The following is a 17,613-nucleotide window of genomic DNA, read 5'->3' on the forward strand; positions in this document are numbered from 1 at the left end:
CGGCGCAGCCCTCAATGCTTTACGACATCACGACAAAAAGACTAGCATGTTTCATTTTTTAACGGTCCTCCACGACGACGGCGCGCGAGTGAGTGAGTGAGGGAAAGTGAGTGAGTGTGTGCGCGAGAGTGAGTGTGTGTGTGTGTGTGTGTGTGTGTGTGTGTGTGTGTGTGTGAGTGTAGGCTATGTGAGTGAGCGTGTGTATATGTGCGAGTGAATGAGTGTGTGAGACGGCTCGCGATGACTGGTCGGAAAACAACGTGTAGTCTGACATGTTTCTTGTCCATGACATGACAAGATTTTTAGGAGTCAAAATCGTGTAATCTGACACAGTGACTATCGTAAATCGTGTAATCTGAACCAGGCATAAGAGTTACCTGAGGATTTTTTGTTGTTTTATTAGCTCAATCCAAATAGAGTATAAATAATTTGGATGTTTAACAATCTTTGTTGCACGCACAGTGAATTTTCAGTTAGAGAAAGGGTTTGCCTTTGCAATTTTGTTTATGTTGATGCACTTTAAATACAATAAATATATATATTTAAAATATATTTACAGTTTGCAGTTATTTTGTTTTAAATGGGGGGGAAAAAAATCGAATCGAATCGTAAATCGAGTTTTTTAGGGGGAAAAAAATCGCCCAGCTCTACAAGAATGGTTACATAACTATATAAATACAATAACAAAAAATATAATGATAACCATAACAATAATTATAACGATAAATATAACGATAACTGCTGGTCCTGACGCCATCTGTGGGCATACACTGCACAGCTTAGTGAGGCTTTCACAGTTATCTTTCAAAAATTTGCGGACAGTGGGGATATACCTGACTTATGGAAAACATCAACAGTAATACCCATCCCCAAAACAAAATCTCCTAAAGACCTCAATGAATTCAGACCAATTGCACTGACTTCCCTGGTAATGAAGTGCTTTGAAAAGATCTTGAAGGACACACTCATCCCCCTAACTGTAGATAAATTAGATCCACTATAATTTGCATATCAAGGGGGCAAGGGTTTAGAGGATGCAAAGCTCTTCCTTCCTGACAGCCAGGGTGTATAAACATCTTGAGAAACCTGCTTCACATGCAAGAAATGTATTTGCTGACTTTAGTTCAGCCTTTAACAAAATGCAGCCTCACATTCTAATTGAACGATTAGCCTCATATTTTAAGTTACCCGAGCAGATCTTATTACTGGTTTTACATTTTTGAACAAACAGAAGGCAGCAGGTCTATGTAAATGGAAATATGGCCTCTGTCTTTGTATCAAACACAGGCTCTCCCCAGGGCTGAGTGCTCTCCGCCCAGCTCTTTATATCATACACTGACAACTGCAGGTCATCTCGGGAGAACAGCTACTTGGTGAAGTTTTCAGACGACACAGCCCTGTTGAAGCTTAACTCTTTTGGGGTCTGTAAAATAATTATATGCGTGCACATTTTATCAAGCCTTCATTGAGAGCCTATTAACATTCTCTTTCTTGTGTTGGTTTAATGGACGAAAAAGAGCTTGGGCGACATTGTTAAGAAGGTATGCTCAAACATCACTGGTACCCAGTTAAGAGATCTCTGTTCTCTCTGGAAAACACAAACTTGTCCAGAAAGCAGACAGAATATCTTGCCAACCAGATCATGTACTCAGAAATGGACTTGTTATCATGCAGTCAGGTCGGCGGTATTATGTGCCAATACAGAAAACTAACCGCTAGGCCAACTCATTCATTCCCTCTGCTATAATGAAAACACATAACTACAACAAAACTGGTTCTTGCACTCCGCTGCTCTGTTCCATCACTGACAGGTGAATGTGAACGTGTGTGTGTGTGTGTGTGTGTGTGTGTGTGTGTGTGTGTGTGTGTGTGTGTGTGTGTGTGCATGAGGATGTTTCGGGAGAGAGAGAAGCCTCTGCATACAGGGGGATGTATGACCACTACGGTATGTATTTATAGTTTATTTTATTTTATTTGACATTACATAATATACACTGTGTGCTAATGCACTTTTTAACTTTAACCTTAAAGGAGCTGTATGTAAGAAATGTATTTCAATTAATCATAAAGTGGCCCTGGTATGTCACTAGACATTAAGAAATCATGTTCATTTCAAATACTTAAATATCACTGACAAAAGTAGTCCGGCCAGGATATTGTCATTTAAAAAGTGAAGTTGCAGCCCTCAACTGATGTTGATGTTGTCATGTTGTGTTTTGGCCTGAAGCTCCACCCTCCACCTATCTACCAATCACGAAGTCAGTAGTGTTTCGGCATCGGGGTTGCCAGATCTGCTCTAGTTACCACAGCTACACGCAGCCTACGTTCCTGCTGGATCCTGCAGCCTATCTGGCAACCTGGAGTCAGGGGGGAGGGGGAGGGGATACACCGCTCTACAGTCATTTGAAAGTGATTGCAGTACCAGTTTTGGCCACAATCTTACATCTTGACACACACACATTCCAGCATTGCAATCTTGACATCGCAGTCTGTTCATTATGCTGCGTTCACACCAAACGCGAATAGAGCGTCAAATTTGCGTCTTTAGCGTCTTTGACGCTTGAACATTTTGAATCCATTCGCACGTCCAAAGCGAATAGGACGCGCGTAAAGCGAGTGTTTGAAGCGAAATAGACGCGCGTTCAGAGCTAAGGCGGGGCTACAGATTAGGTGTCCCTAAAGAACCCGCATATGTTTATGCGCGTATCTAACAGTAGTTCCGCATTACATCAATTAATGTGCACGCGAGTTTTATTTATATTTATACCGTGTATTCTCCGTGTAAATCCATGCACCGAACCGTGACGCACATACCGTTTCGGTTCAATACGAATACATGTAGGCCTACCCAGAGCCGGATTAGTACCCCCAGGGGCCCCTGGGCACTGAAGCTCATGGGCCACACTCCCCTACCTGACAACCACACTCTCCAAAGGAACACGAACACACACACACACACACACAATACTAAGGCCCACCAGGTGTGGGATTTGACATGCCAATCACTATTGGTCAAAAGCTGAATGACAAGTTCACAAGACAATGATACAATTTCTTTTTCTTTTGAAAAGTAGGGCTGCACGATTTGGGGAAAATGTTATATTGCGATTATTGAGGTCAATATTGCGATTGCGATATGCAATTGCGATAGCGATATAATATGAGTCAACTTGCTTGGTTCCCAAGTGAAATGCACACACAGATTAGTAGGGTTGGGCATCGTTTTGATTTGAACGATTCTGATTCCGATTCCGATTCTTCATTTCGATTTCGGTTCTTTTCGATTCTCGATTCCGATTCTTTGAGGGGTGGAGTCAAAACCTGTCACAGGCTCATTTCACAGAGGAAAATTTTATTTTGATTTAGTTTTAGTTTTGTGAGCTGCAGCCCACGTGGGAGAAAATTAGGAATGCCTCTGCACCAGACCAAAAAACAGATTTATGCAGAACTTGCACCCTGGTCTGGACTCTCTGGACATAACTAACTCAATGTATAAAAGCTCACTTTAAAACACCATTGATTTGTATCATATTCCGGTCGCGGTTTAAAATGGTTTTAAGTTAAAAAAAAAAAGATGTTGAAATATGTTATATTTAGCATTTTATATGCATTTTATAATAGCTACCTTGCTTAGCACGTATACTATAAACATTCTCTATTCATTTAAAAAAAATACCTCATATCACGTTGGTCCACGTGAGATGATTGACAGCTGTACAGCGAATGAGAGAGCACTGATATCATAAACTGACGCGAATCATTTTACAAACATGTGATGATAAATCATTATTTCTCCAAATATGCGCACCATTGGATTAAGAGCCCTGGCGGATGCTGTTTATTGCATGTATGTGAACACAAATAAACCGGAGAAGACGTGAATGACGCTTTATGAGTGATGATTTCTATTCAAAATAACAAACATTACAGATTAATTATTTTGCACTCGATCCTGGCAACGTTACTAACGTTGGTCGCGCAGGGTTGCCTGAGGAGGACGAGACAGTGGACCAGCGCTCAGAGACAGTGGACATATGTCGAACACGCTACACTCCTTGTAAATTTTGTACACCATGCAGGCGTAACGTTAGGTGTTTAGTCATATTTGTAGTGCATCCGCCCGTGCAAGAAATAAGTTTGTCACATGTGTTGCACTCTGCCGACCCAGGCTTTTTTAAGGTGAAATAAAGCCACACTTTTGAGCGCCGCTTACCGTGCTCCATGCCTGCAACAGAACAAGCGGGCGCGGCAAGCACTTCCGGAAATCCAGTGGCCACTATGGAAACCAAAACTTGCGCGTTTGGAACCGATGATCGGAATCGAAAACAAATTTTCTAAACGATTCCAATGGCATCGTTATTTTTTAAACGGTTCCCAGTTGGAACCGGTTCTCGATGCCCAACCCTACAGATTAGTGATAATGCAGAAATGTGTATTTCTCGACTCAAACTAGCAACAACAACTAAATGCACTGTTTTCAAATTAAAATAATATTTTTTACAAAATTAAATATTGACATCTTTGCAAACTTGTTATTTGTCTCAATAATACAATAGTAAAAAATAAATGTCATATTTACCAGTGCCCTTACTGTCTAACAGGTAGACCTAGGACATATACCGATATTTAATAAAGTTATCAAACAGTCTGCTCTGCATAAATGATAAATTAAATATAGACTTATCCTTATTAAAGCTTTTTTTTATTCTGATTGGATTATCAAGCCTTGTGTATACTATTTTTATGTAGCGCACAAAAAAAAAACTCTGATCACGGAGGGCCCCCCTCTGTGTAAGGGCCCCTGGGCACGTGCCCAGATTGCCCGTATGGTAGATCCGGCCCGTGTCGGATAGGTATCGGATCATATTTTTTTCTCAATGGAATTTGTCTGAGATCCGCCGTCCTTGCTTCTTGGGAGAGTTTCTCTGAGAACTGCTCGGGAAGATCTCCTGGCCGTGATTAAAACATTTAAAGGACATTTAAAGGACATAAATTACTATGCTGCGCAGCAGGTCAGTTTAGGGAAGCAAGTAAGTTAGAAACTCGGCCAGTTGTCGACTGAAGACGCAAGAGCTAGAGTATAAAGGCTATTAAGTGTCGACTGAAGGGTGTCGATTTGAAGACGCCAGATTTTATTTATTAAGTGTCGATTTGCAGACGCTAGATAGTCGGGTTTAGGGGGAAAAATCCACTACAATAACTACAGTTATAACGATAGACATAACAATAACTATTACAATGATATTGATAACAATAGTAGTAAATATAGCAATGACTATAACGATCCACACCAACGGGTGATAACGTTCAGTTTTGTCATCTGCCGCTTTTATACTGGAGCTCTTACAAGCAGGATGGATTCTAATTGGCTGATGTTTTTATCGATCATCACCTGGAGAAAAAATCTTTCTGAAAGTGATTCCAACAAAATTGTTCCTCTGTATCATTATCATTATAGTTGTGCTGTGGACTGCTATTCTCTTGGAGTTAGAACGATTATTAAAACGTTACAGTTATTGCTATATAGTTATATTTATCGCCATTTCTTTATAATTGTAACAATTATTACAACTTAATGGTTATCTGGTTATCATTCTTGGTGGAAACAGTCCTTTAGAACATTTTAACTAATAAGTAAGAAACTCATAATAATGGTATTTAATTACGGCATGCATAAAATTAAAATGCTCTGATTGGTCAGTTTTCACTTTGACTGAGGACGTTAGAAAACGGGTTGCATCACATTTTGACATGCCGTAAGTCAGAAGCGAGTATCAGTCTTACCCAATAATAAGACAACGGTCTTCATGAGGCTATATAACTACTATAATAACCATAACCAAAACTGTAACTACAATTATAACCAGAACTACATAACTCAGGGCTTGAATTTCGGCGCGGGATTTGTATTGCGCATAATTTTCGGCGCGGGATTGTATTGCGCATAATTTTAATAATTCCCGCAGGTCTCCCACTTATAATGCGGGAAATTCCCGCAAACATTGATTCACTTTAGCCTGTAGGTTGTATTAATAAATGAATCCACACAGATTATAAAATCAAATCAGTCATTTTAAAACTGTCTGCGAGACGCAATTTCACAAACCGCGCGAGTGATTCAGTGGTGCTGCGTCTTCTATCAGCTCGTTAAGAGCTCCAGGCGATAATACTCTCGCGTTTCGGGAGTCGGGATAGACGGAGTTGTCACTTGCATAATCGGGCCAGCATTGCATCATGAGTAACTAAAGTTTACCATTTGCACGTCTTTTTAAGTCTTACCAGTTTAAGCATTCACGTGATTTTAAACTCTTCGATACGTGCGTGCTGTCTGAGAGATGTTTCTCTGCACACATACATAGAGTAAAGCCGCCTCACACACAGCTCGCGGGTAACCAAAGTTATTTTTCGTGGATTATATCGCTTTAACAGTCAAAAACATGCGAAAATTATGTCAATTTCGGTCTTGGTGAGTATCCTCTAAACACAGTCGGTTATGTTTTAACAGAGAATGTCTAATATGGCGAGAAGTTTCACTCTCACTACACTTCCGGCTTCTGAACTGGTTGCAGTTCCACTCTGATTCCATATGAGGGCGCTCACAGGACGAGTGCAGAATGAATGGAGGTCAATGGCGGTATACCCCTCAAAATCCACTTTTCTCAGGATATAATTTTTTGTCTAGTAATTTGAATGTTGTATTCGAAAGGAGATGCAAAGAAATTACACATTGCTGGGTGTTAGATTTTTTAGAGTCACTTATTTGATTTAAAAAAGTCTTTCAAAATGTCAATGACGTCAGAATGCTGACGTCATTAGCAGAATGCTAGCGTGTTATGGGCAACAACAACTCAACCTGTAAGAAATCAAAACGACATAAGTACTCGTTCATTCAACTTTCGACCTAAAACCCATGTTGAACTTGCAAAATCTACAATCACATCTGAGATTTCTCAACGGCAATCGGGTGAAAGAGACAAATTTAGCCGTCTAGCCCCATTGACTCCCATTCATTTTGCACTCATGGCGAGCGCCCCCAGTGGAACTCTGGTGGTACTACAACCAAAATTCGGTACAATAGGGCTTAATAGGGAGTGGACAGGCTCTCCGTAGACGGGCTCTGGTTTTAAGCATAAATCGCACGTGACCGTATAATGAACACAGGATCCGTGCACTAGCTCTTAAAGGGACAGCAGCCATATGTGTCTGTCATTAATTTGGTTGTCAAAACATAGCTTTCATTTTAAGGAATCAGGATTAATAGCCTATGTATTTAATTTAGTCAGAACTAAAATACTACCCAGTGTTATTTTACATTTGATTACTTTATTCAGTCTCTGTAGTATTTCTGAATACTAGTGTTAGACCTAAGCAAACACTTCTCTCTTTATTTCTATTTATTGGTATCTTTATTCTATTGTATTTATTTGTGCTACTTTTTTCAATTTAATTCAAAGATTGAAATCAAGCTTCCTTGTGTTGTGTAAATTCTTAAGAACAAAATTACCCCATTGTAAAAATACAATGAGTGAGCACACATTTAGGCCAGATACATGTAATTAAAAAAAAAGTCTAAACTCCCCCCTCAAATTAAAAATTCCCCCCCATAATAATCACCTAAGGGGGGATTTCCCCCCCATTTTCCAAAATGAAATTCAGGCCCTGATAACTACAATTATAACCTGAACTATATAACTACAATTATAACCAGAACTATATAACTACAATTATAACCAGTACTATATAACTACAATTATAACCAGAACTACATAACTACAATTATAACCTGAACTATATAACTACAATTATAACCTGAACGAGAACTATACAACTACAATGAGCTGAACTATATAACTACAATTATAACCAGAACCAAAACTATAACTACAATTATAACCAGAACCAGAACTATATAACTACAATTATAACCTGAACCAGAACTATATAACTACAATTATAATGATAAATATAACAATAACTATAACCATAACAGATCTATAAAATAACTACCAATTATAACATAAATATATAACTACAATTATAAAGATAAACAATGACAATGAATTTGACTGAGGATATATCGGGTTGCATCACATTTGGACATGTCATGAGTCAGAAACGAGTATCCGTCTTACCCAATATCAGGACGACGGTCTTCATGAGGTTGACCACCGTCTCCTTGTATTTGACCTGCGAGGTGTGCTGGCTCATGCGGTGGTTCTTGCGGCGCACGTAGATGAAGATGCGCGTGTAGACGGCCACCATAACCATAAAGATCAGCAGGTTCAACACGGCCCAGAACACCAGGTAACTGCGGCTGTAGAGCGGAGCCATGGTGGAGCACACAACAATGTTGCACATGCAGTTCCATCCCATAGTGGGAATCAGTCCCATCACTATGGCGATGACCCAGATGCCGATGATGAGCATCACGACTCTGTGGTTGGTCATTTTACTGTGCAGTTGCATGGTGAAGATGGTCTGGTGTCGCTCCAGTGCGATGGCCATCAGATTAATCACCGACGCCGTCAGACTGGTGTCGATCAAACCCTGAGTCACGCAAAGAAAAACACAAACATGAGACGCGAGAGTCGCGACAAATATCTCATTATTCCACCACTAAACTACTGGAGAACCTCAGAAAGGTCTTAAGAAGAACTCAATAATGACGTAATATATACTACACACTTATTATACTATAACAATTATTATAATGATATCTATAACTATATTGATTAGTATAACAAAACCCCCCAGTAGAGCATTACAATAATCTAGCCTTGAGGTCATAAATGCATGAACTAACTTTTCCGCATTTGTCACTGAGAGCATATGTCGTAGACTTTTACTGTGGCTTTCAAATGAAAGATTGGTATCAAAGAGCACATGACGAAGACTTGACAGAGCAGCCATCAAGTGTTAGACAGTATTCTAGGTTATTACGTGCAGAGGTTTTTGGTCCAATCATTAGAATCTCTGTTCTTTCAGAATTAAGTGGTTTTTACCAATTACTAGTCATCCAGTTTTTTATATCAGCTATGCATTCTGTTAATTTTCCGAATTGGTAAGTTTCGTTGGGTTTTGAATAAATATAGAGCTGAGTATCATCAGCATAACAGTGAAAACTAATACCATGCTTCCTAATGATATCTCCCAAGGGTAGAATGTACAGAGTGTGTGTGTGTGTGTGTGTGTGTGTGTGTGTGTGTGTATAGCATGTACAGAGTGAACAGCAGCGGTCCTAGTACTGAGCCTTGTGGTACGCCATACTGAACTTGTGATCGATGAGACATCTCTTCATTTACTGCTACAAACTGATGACGGCCAGATAAGGATGATTTAAACCATGCTAATGCAATTCCGCTAATACAAACATAATTTTCGAGTCTATTTAGAAGAATGTTGTGGTCGATAGTGTCAAATGCAGCACTAAGATTGAGTAACACTAATAGAGAATTTACAACCACGATCGGATGATAAGAGCAAATCATTTGTGACTCTAATGAGAGCTGTCTCGGTACTATGGTACGGTCTATATCATGACTGGAAATCCTCACAGATATCATTTCTTTCTACAGTTGTGAAGATACTGCCTTTTCTAGTATCTTTGATTCAAGATAATTTTTTAATGGAAAAATGGAAATTATTTTGATAAAAACTAAGATAGCATGTCTTCTCCCAGAATTCCTCACAGGATGCAGGAAGCACAGCAAAAGATTTCAGATGTACTCAACTCAGGAATATTCAACAATTATAAACGCTTCCTCCAACTCAGCTTGTTCGGTCTGACAAACAGCTTAATCTCTGTTTGGTTTCTATTGCTAAACAAGTTATGGTTTCTACATTCAGCACCAATGTTACTCATTAAACACCAATCCCAGACACGCCCAAACCACAGCCTTACCTGTCGGACAAACCATTGATATACGTTAAGCTTGATGGTCCAGGGGCCGGTGTGGAACATCAGGTACAAGTAGGAGACGCCGGCGAAGAGATCCGCGGCCGCCAGGTTTCCCAGCAGGTAGTATATGGGGTAATGAAACCTGCGGTTCATGAAGATGGCCATCATGACCAGGATGTTGGCGAAAATCACAAAAAAACAAACGAAAAATCCCAGGGAAACCACTACAATGTCTTTCGGCTGCCACGTTTTGCTGATGTTCTTCTTGCTCTGATTGTAGAAGAACTCTATAGACATGTTGTCGAAGCAAACCATCGTGGCGGGCAGTGATTGGGCCATGGAAGACAGCGGCGCACGTGATTGGCTGGGATCTGAAGGGGCGGGGCCTTCGCGTGTCAGAGGTCACTCATGGAGGCATGGAGATGCGAGCCTTCGGTCTGAAGAATCCGATCTACTGTGGCAGAGGAAAGATACAAGGAGTGAATATTATTCGGGTTTTTAAATCACCGATTCACAGTCAAATCAAATCATATCCACACCAGATCACCTTTCATGCCGAAAATCACAAGAAAAGATATGAAATTATGATTTTTGCACTGTTTTTACAACCATTGGGATTTGTGACATTTTCATAACAAATAAACACATTTTAAGGCAGATTATGCATCTTTGATTTATTTTTACTTTATTTAAATCTGCATAAATTAAAGAGAGTACAATAAAACTGACATACTGTATATAAAAAACATTAAAACATGCATTAAAAAACAAGATCCACATCTTCACTTGAAATAAAATACTGATATACCTTAATCTTCACATTACAGAAATGAGAATGAACTTTTTTAAATTACAGTAAATGTCATGACAACTGTAAAATAGGATTCATTTTCTATTAGACTTTTTACATTTCCTGACAGTTTTGTGAGATTCACTGAGCCTCAAAACTGCCTAAGTCACACACAACTGAAGCAACATACCATAAATAAATATGTTTCAATAAATTTAACACAAAATCACACCAGAGATCATCCAACCATCTAACACACTCTCCACCAGAGTAACTTGATCGCAGCACAAAACCAGAAAAACATTTCCCACTGAGATGGAGAGACCACACCTCAACCAATCACAGCCTGCACATCAGCTCAAACGCGTGCTGATTGGATGCCGCGCTTGTCAATCATCTGCCCAGAGCAGAAGGTTTCCCGTAACTGACCGTTATCATCTCACAAACCTCAGATTCAACCCACACAAGGACAAACATCCTCCTCATCGTGTGTAAAACTGTGAAACTAACCGCCACGGTGTGTTTTCCGTCAGCTCAGGAAACACTTCAAACAGATTACACTGAAAATAAATCTGATTTCATTACGCAGAAGTCACTAATCGCCACTACCTAACACTACTAACGCATCCAGGACACAAAAACAAAAGTTAAGAGATGACGTGTCGCAATCGTGCATGCATTTCTTAGGCCTAAAACGTCCTACAACTTTTTGTTTACATCTTGGCGTACGTCACTCGGAAACAGGTCAAAGGTCAAGTCTTGGCATTGAAGGGTTAGTTCACCCACAAATGAAAATTCTGTCAGTAATCACTCTCCCTCATGTTGTTCGATGAAATCTGAGAGCTGTCTCACTCCTCCATAGGCTGCTGGGTAATCGAGATCTGCCATCCCAGAAAAGTTAGTAAAGACATTGTTAAAACCTTAAGTTTATCAAGCGACGAGAATACTTTTTGTGCGCAAAAAAAACAACTAAAATAACGACTTTATTACTGACAGCACTTTTATTTTTGGGTGAACTAACCCTTTAAAGTTTTATTTTTTCAGGTTATTTTAGCTATAACAGTGTTATTGTCATTAACTAAACTATTAAAGTATTTCTGTTCATTGAAATAAAGTAAAAAAAAAAATTATAATAATACAAATGGCAATAAACTGAAATAAGTTGAAGCCCTAAAATTATGAACTGGAAATGAATAAAAACTCAAACTGAAATAAAAGTAAATTACACCTAAATAGCAACATTTAAATAAAAAATTGAAAAAAATGACAAAAGTCCAATAAAACTATGAATATTTTCAAATAACCTGAGCTAACTTTAAAGTGCTCGACCTTGAGAGGGTTATGGTGTTTTGCGTGGTGTTTCTCAGACAGAATAAAGATCAGCTTGTGTTTAGTGAAGCGCTGAACAGTGATTGTCAGAAAACTTGGGAGGAAGTTTCATCATCATCAACCATAAAAACCGAGCAACATATTCCTGTACAGACGAAAAGAGAACTGAGAGGGGAATGAAAGTGTGTGTGTGTGTGTGTGTTTGAGAGACACAGACTTAAACAGAAGAATGAATAATTTGAGATATCCGTCTCAAAAGTGTGTGTGTGTGTGTGTGTGTGTGTGTGTGTGTGTGTGTGTGTGTGTGTGTGTGTGTGTGTGTGTGTGTGTGTGTGTGTGTGTGTGTGTGTGTGTGTGTGTGTGTGTGTGTGTGTGTTGAACGTAACAGTCCAGTAATGAACTTAAACCTGTTATTACAGAAAGACACACCCGCAGCAGCCGGTCGCTCTCTCTGTGAACTTCAAGCCATTACACACTGCAAAATCTGCAAAGGTACTAGGTAGTTTCCGTCTGTCTGTCACACACACACACACACACACACACACACACACAGGAACTAACATGTGTGCAGTTGAACCCATAAACAATTCAGAAAGACAAACACCTGCAAACTGAGCTTATACACAGATCTAGTCCACACAGACACACAGGTTTCAGTGCGAGTGAGTTTTACCACACACACATAAATAAGTCACTCTATACGTTATAAAAGCTCTTAGGAAAACTGCCTTTCAACTTTCAATCATTCATTTTTGTTTTGATTTTAATATTTGACATGGGTGTTGGAGATGTGGAGAGTCTATAATTTACTCATGAATAATAAACAAGAGCGCACATTATACAGTATCAGCCAAAAGCCTGGACCCACTTATGTTGAATTTCTTGTCAAAACTATTTCTATAAACATTATTATAATTCAAAAAATTCTAAAACTGACCATTTTTATTTGTTATAAGACGCTGCCATTTTATTATAAATGATTTATCCATGCACATATCATTTATCCATGCACATATCATTATAATAAACACTGAATGTTGCAATGTCGATTTCACGTTGACTTTAAAGCAAGACACTACAGGTAAATAGGATAAAAAAAGTGTAACTAATAAACTTTCCGCAGTTGATTTATTATAGTGCATTAAAGACAACGGTTTTGTTTTAAGTTTTCTGAAATGTTATGTTTAAATATGCACTCATTTCTATGCAGTTCCAGAAAAGAAATGTGTTCAAAATCATTGTCTGAATCTTTTGCTATATTAGAGTTGGAGGTTTCTACCGAAGGGATTTAGGATTTCTCTTTTTATCGCTCCATAAATCACAAAATACTGTCAACAGACAGAAAGAAATACATTTTCACCATGTTTTTTAAGGAATAAAATGTTACATCAACAAACCCCTCGGTAAAAACCTTTAGTATTTGGATAGGAATAAAACTGTAAGTTTTAGAGTATACACGTAATGCTGAAGTGGAGAAAGAAACTCATTTAGAGACAAAATGTATTGTAACTGAAATCTAAAAACGCAAATAGACAAAGTGCAATACAATAAACACCTAAACATGTATTTTGGGATGTTGTAGACTGGAAGCAAACTTGCCCAAAATCATCAAATTGACCAATGCATAAAAAAACAATGCTTTCGCCGGTGGCGTCTTGAGGAAATGTGACTATTTTGTTGTTGTTGTTAACTATCAAATATAATACAATTCTCATGATTTTAATAATAATAGCTTTTTAGAATATGACTGTTCTTGGAAAAAGGCAGTTTGAGCAGTTTTTATGATCATAAGTGTGATTTGTCTCTTCTTATCAGTCAGTCAGTATCTGGGTCAATGACATGACGCCTACATGTTCTGTCTGATTGCATTTTTATCAGTTTAAAACGGGTTTAAATTCATTAAAAGATATAATATGTATGTAGTGCCTCTCCCATGCATGTACTCATTTTAACTTTTCAAAAATCATGTCATTTGCGCAATTTTTCTGTTATTTAAAGTTTAAAAATGTCATGTGGTGCGACCGTCCAATTCATCTAGATGAAGAAAACACACACTAAAATTAATTAATTTCACATTTTAATAAGCATTTATGTGTTCACAGCATCCTTAATGTTTGAACAACTGCAATTATTTTTAGTATTTTAAAATTGCCCTGTCGAAAATCCTTACACGTCATTGACCAATCTAATGAATGTGAAACAGCCAACAAACACCGAGTGTGTGTGTGTGTGTGTGTGTGTGTGTGTGTGTGTGTGTGTGTGTGTGTGTGTGTGGGTGGGTGTGTGTGTGTGGGTGGGTGTTTGTGTGATGTGGGTGCGTCGCATTTTTCAACTATACACATATAACACATACACACAATATTCATAAACACTTAAATTCCTCAAAACGTTGATAACTTCGCCTCTCTAATCAGAGCTGAGTCGTAAATCTGCAAAACAAAGGCTGAACCCTCCGCCAAACTGAAGCGCACATTCAGACTAAACTCCAGAAGTGAGTGAAACTCTCCTCGCTTCACACAGTAACACATCGGTCAGTCGGAGTAAAACACACAACACTCACGGGCTCCTCGCTCCTCGCTTCTGGTTCTGATCTGGTCAAACTGGACCTTTCGGCTCGTGCTCGTCGTCTCGACCGCAGTGGATCATCAGGCTCGCGCTCGCTTCGCTGGCTGCTGTGCGCGCGCACTCACTCACCTGTGCGCTGCTGGGGGGGAGTAGGTGAGGGCGGGGCCAAGCGCCCCTGAGCACGCAGCTGATTGGATGCAGCAGGAGACGTTTACAAATCTTACAAATATTTCTGTTCGTCATACTGAGTTTCTTTTTTATGGCATGCTCGATGTCTTGGTTTTTTATTGTGTGTGTGTGTGTGTGTGTGTGTGTGTGTGTGTGTGTGTGTGTGTGTGTGTGTGTGTGTGTGTGTGTGTGTGTGTGTGTGTGTGTGTGTGTGTGTGTGTGTGTGTGTGTGTGTGTGTGTGTGTGTGTGTGTGTTGATGTCGTATGGAGCTGTTTATCATCTGGTACAGATTTGAGGCTGCTGAAATATCACCCCACCCATACACACACACACACACACACACACACACACACTCCCACACAAACACACTCACTCACATACTCCCACACACACGTTGTTTTTGGATCTGTGAGCACTTCTACCCACGAGAAATGAAGTCATTCACTCCGTGTCAGAGACACACACACACACACTAAAGAATGTACTGTAAGTAACACTGACACATTCAAAACATCCTGAAAACAACCATCACACGCACACACATGCAAAAACTGTTGATCCTCATCGATGTAAATGAGACACATTCTCACACACACCGGCAATCGCATAGTCTATGTGTGTGTGTGTGTGTGTGTGTGTGTGTGTGTGTGTGTGTGTGAGAGAGAGAGAGTGTGTGATGTAAATGTGTGTGTGTGTGTGTGTGTGTGTGTGTGTGTGTGTGTGCATGATGTAAATGTGTGTGTGTGATGTAAATGTAAGTGTGTGTCTTGCTCCCTCTGCTGTTGAAAAAATTTCTGTGGACTAAACCTCATGTTAAAGCCAGACTCTATGATTATGTGTGTAATGTCGTCAGACTGATGTTCAGGAACCAGTTCACACACATCAGTAAATGCACGAAGACAGTGGGCAGACAAACTGATCCATAAGTAAAAGAAGTGACACTAATATATAGCTGCGAGCAACAAGTATTGGGGCCAATAACGCAGTGAGTTCTGCAAGCATGAGTAATTAAAGACATTTCTTTTTATTATTATAGTCAAAAAGGCTGTAAAATCACTAATACAAGTATGATTAACTTATCACTTTTCTATGGAAGCTTTACGCCACATAATGAAATATAAAAAAGGTAATTGCGACTTTTTTCCCCTCACAATTTCGAGTTTACACCTCGCACGTGATATAAAGACGCAATTGCGAGAAATAAACTCGAAATTCTTTTTTTTTCTTCTCAGAATTGCATGTTTATATCTTGCAATTCTGACTTTATAACACGCAATTGTGAGACATAAAGTCAGAATAGTCATTACATTCAACAATTATTGCTCCATTTATACTTATAAGTATTACTATTCTATTAATATATTTAAAAAGACACATTAAGACCTGCACTGCTTTCAGGGTTCTTGCAGGTTTCAGTTCATCAAATTTAAGACCTTTTTAAGACATTTTAAGAGCATAAAGATTGAAATTTAAGACCTACACGACGCATTGCCAAAATAATATTCAAATCAAAGAATTCATTTTATCAATGAATTCAGTAATTGAAAAAGCATTCATTTAATTTACAGATAAAGCAATCACATCAGTAACAACAACGCGTGTCAGAGGAAAGAACAGAATCACACTGTACTTCTACTTTGCATATTATACTGTCAAAAAACACATAATTAGTTGATTTTAGTTGATCATAACTAGAGATGAAATGGCATGAACATTTAAAATGATCACGGTTATCACAGAATCCTGTTCAAAAAGTACTAATACTACACAATGAAATCAATTCACCAACTTTTATGTCGAAAACCAGCAAATAACAAATAAAATTAGCATCAATATGCACTTTTTGTTTACATAAACATTAAAATAATACCATTAAAAAAGATAGCCAGATTTTAAAAGTGTCTTGCAACATGTTATCTACTAATACATTTTTTATAAAAAGAATGAGGCAAAAAAGATAAATTACTGACATCTACAATGCACTTTAGCTTATCTTTTATTATTAATAGTAAAATTCGGTCGGATTTTCCCGTGGCGTCTGTCGTTGCTATGCAACCAAGCACTGCGCTCTCCACAACGATGAAGAAGTTTTAGTGGCTAAAGGATCTCCGCCACAGAGAAACGCTTGTGTAGCTCTACTAGAAGATTCATTTACGGAGAAGAGAAACACACCCGTAGTGTTTGTGGTGCACCCCTGTCCTTCCTGTTGACTGAGATTTCAATGTTGTTACGGAAAGGGCGAAGCTGATTGGTTGGCTCTTGTCACATGACCTGCGGTCCGGCATTCTGAAGAGTTGAGGTGTTCATCTCGCTCTCGCTGCGCCTGGGAAAAAACGAGCGCGTCGCTTCAATTATGAGCACGTTTTTCCTACATTTGAACGAACTTGATCGCGCAAAAGACGCGATATGTTGGCGAGCCTCCAATCAGACCACGAGCTACTAGTTATGGTCAACTATGATCAACTAAAAACAACTAATTATGTGTTTTTTACAGTATAATATGCAAAGTAGAAGTGCCGTGTGATTCTGTTCTTTCCTCTGACACGCGTTGTTGGGTGTGGAAGGTTAACTGATGTGATTGCTTTATCTGTAAATTAAATTAATGCTTTTTCAATTACTCAATTCATTGAAATAAAATTAATTCTTTGATTTGATTTTTTTTTTTTAATCTCTAATATCAGTTTCAGGTAAGATCACTTTCATTTCTGCACTTAATTACATAACGTGTAAATTATATAAGTTAAAACTTTTTATTTCAGTGGGGTTATTATAAGAACCCAGTTCTATAAAATCATGATGATAAATGTATGTTTAGTTTTTTTATACTACAATTTTTATAAAATGTTTACAAAACACTAAATA

The 17,613-nt window shown here is 38.7% G+C and overlaps 1 protein-coding gene across 5 annotated transcripts in view; it reads right to left on the reverse strand.

The window, feature by feature from the left end:
- The window catches only part of lpar2b (lysophosphatidic acid receptor 2b), a 28,716-nt gene extending 13,998 nt beyond the window's left edge, over window positions 1-14,718 (reverse strand). For 4 of the 5 annotated variants that reach the window (XM_082165232.1, XM_082165231.1, XM_082165230.1 and 1 more), the window contains exons 1-3: window positions 14,578-14,718; window positions 9,902-10,352; window positions 8,133-8,547 (exon numbers count right to left, since the gene is read on the reverse strand). In XM_082165232.1, coding sequence (XP_082021358.1) covers window positions 8,133-8,547; window positions 9,902-10,237 — 751 coding nt within the window. In that variant the 5' untranslated portion in view covers window positions 10,238-10,352; window positions 14,578-14,718. The remainder of the gene's footprint in view (window positions 1-8,132; window positions 8,548-9,901; window positions 10,353-14,577) is intronic. The other variant, XM_082165229.1, reaches the window with a different exon arrangement.
- Between the last annotated feature and the right edge of the window lie 2,895 nt (window positions 14,719-17,613).

The sequence above is a fragment of the Leuciscus leuciscus genome (assembly GCF_965113295.1).
Source record: "Leuciscus leuciscus genome assembly, chromosome: 3".
Classification (NCBI taxonomy): domain Eukaryota; kingdom Metazoa; phylum Chordata; class Actinopteri; order Cypriniformes; family Leuciscidae; genus Leuciscus; species Leuciscus leuciscus.